This window comes from Sturnira hondurensis, unplaced genomic scaffold, assembly GCF_014824575.4.
Source record: "Sturnira hondurensis isolate 20B ecotype Veracruz unplaced genomic scaffold, ASM1482457v3 Scaffold0022566, whole genome shotgun sequence".
NCBI classification, from domain to species: Eukaryota; Metazoa; Chordata; class Mammalia; order Chiroptera; family Phyllostomidae; genus Sturnira; species Sturnira hondurensis.
Window position 1 is genome coordinate 7,409,376 of NW_028095197.1, and position 1,229 is coordinate 7,410,604.

Genomic DNA, 1,229 nt, shown 5'->3' on the forward strand with positions numbered 1-1,229 from the left:
CCCATTCTTCTTGCTGGAATGGTTCCTGTCCCCCTGGTTTTAACATGGACTCGGAATGACTTCATACATTCAGTTTGGATGTTATTGTCTGGCATCTGTTGAAGCTGTCACACAAATGGCCAAAATTCAGGATATACACTGAAAAGTTAAGCATTCCCTGAAAATGAACTTAGCAGCAAGAAACCATTCCGATTAACCTGACTTGGCTTTAAATGGCAGCTAGAATGACAGGAGCCCTTACTTCACAGGGGTGAGAGCAACAGAGGACCCCATCACTGGCTGACCACTTTCCAAGTTACAAGCTTCCTCATGGCAGCCTTCACGTCCTTGTTCCTCAGGCTGTAGATGATGGGGTTGAGCATGGGGGTCACCACCCCATAGAAGAGGGAGATGAGTTTGTCTGAAAGGTCCTGTTTGTCTGCTCCAAGGGGGTCCTTGGATTTGGGTTTCCCATACATGAAAAATAAGGTCCCGTAGAAAATGACCACGACCGCGAGGTGGGCAGAGCAGGTGGAGAAGGCCTTTTTCCTCCCCTCGGCCGAGGGGATCCTCAGGATGGTGGTAATGATGAACACATAGGAGAAAGAGATGAACAGAACTGGGGCTCCCAAGAAGATCACATTCGTTACCCCCATGCTGATCACATTGATGGAGATGTCAGCACAGGCCAACTTCAGGACAGCCAGGATCTCACAGGTGAAGTGGTTGATGATGTTGTCCCCACAGAAGGGCAGCTGAATTGTCAAGATTGTGTGCACCACAGAAGCAGCACCACCAATAGCCCAGGAGCTGGCAGCCATGGGCACATAGGCAGCCTTGCTCATGACCACGGGGTACCTCAGGGGGTTGCAGATGGCCACATAGCGGTCAAATGCCATCATGCCCAGAAGCACACACTCTGTGGCTCCCATGGCAAAGGAGAGGAACATCTGCACAGCACAGGTTGAGGAGATGGTTTGTCTGGGGGTCACAAAGCCATCGAGGACCAGAGGGACAGAGGAGGTGGTGTAGCAGATGTCCAGGAAGGAGAGGTTCCCCAGGAAGAAGTACATGGGTGTGTGTAGGTGGGAGTCAAGGACAGTCACCAGGATGAGGACCCCATTGCCCAGCAGGACCACCAGGTACATCAGCAGGATGAGCACAAAGAACATTTTCTCCAGCACTGGGTGGGCAGAGAGGCCCAGGAGAATGAATTGTACCATGGAGGATGTCTGATTGGATCTTTCCAT

The 1,229-nt window shown here is 51.4% G+C and overlaps 1 protein-coding gene across 1 annotated transcript; it reads right to left on the reverse strand.

Moving 5' to 3' along the window:
* Positions 1–272: 272 nt before the first annotated feature.
* Positions 273–1,229, reverse strand: LOC118979621 (olfactory receptor 2S2-like). The gene has a single exon (XM_037035766.1). It carries the CDS (start codon positions 1,227–1,229, stop codon positions 273–275), a length of 957 nt encoding a protein of 318 aa, XP_036891661.1.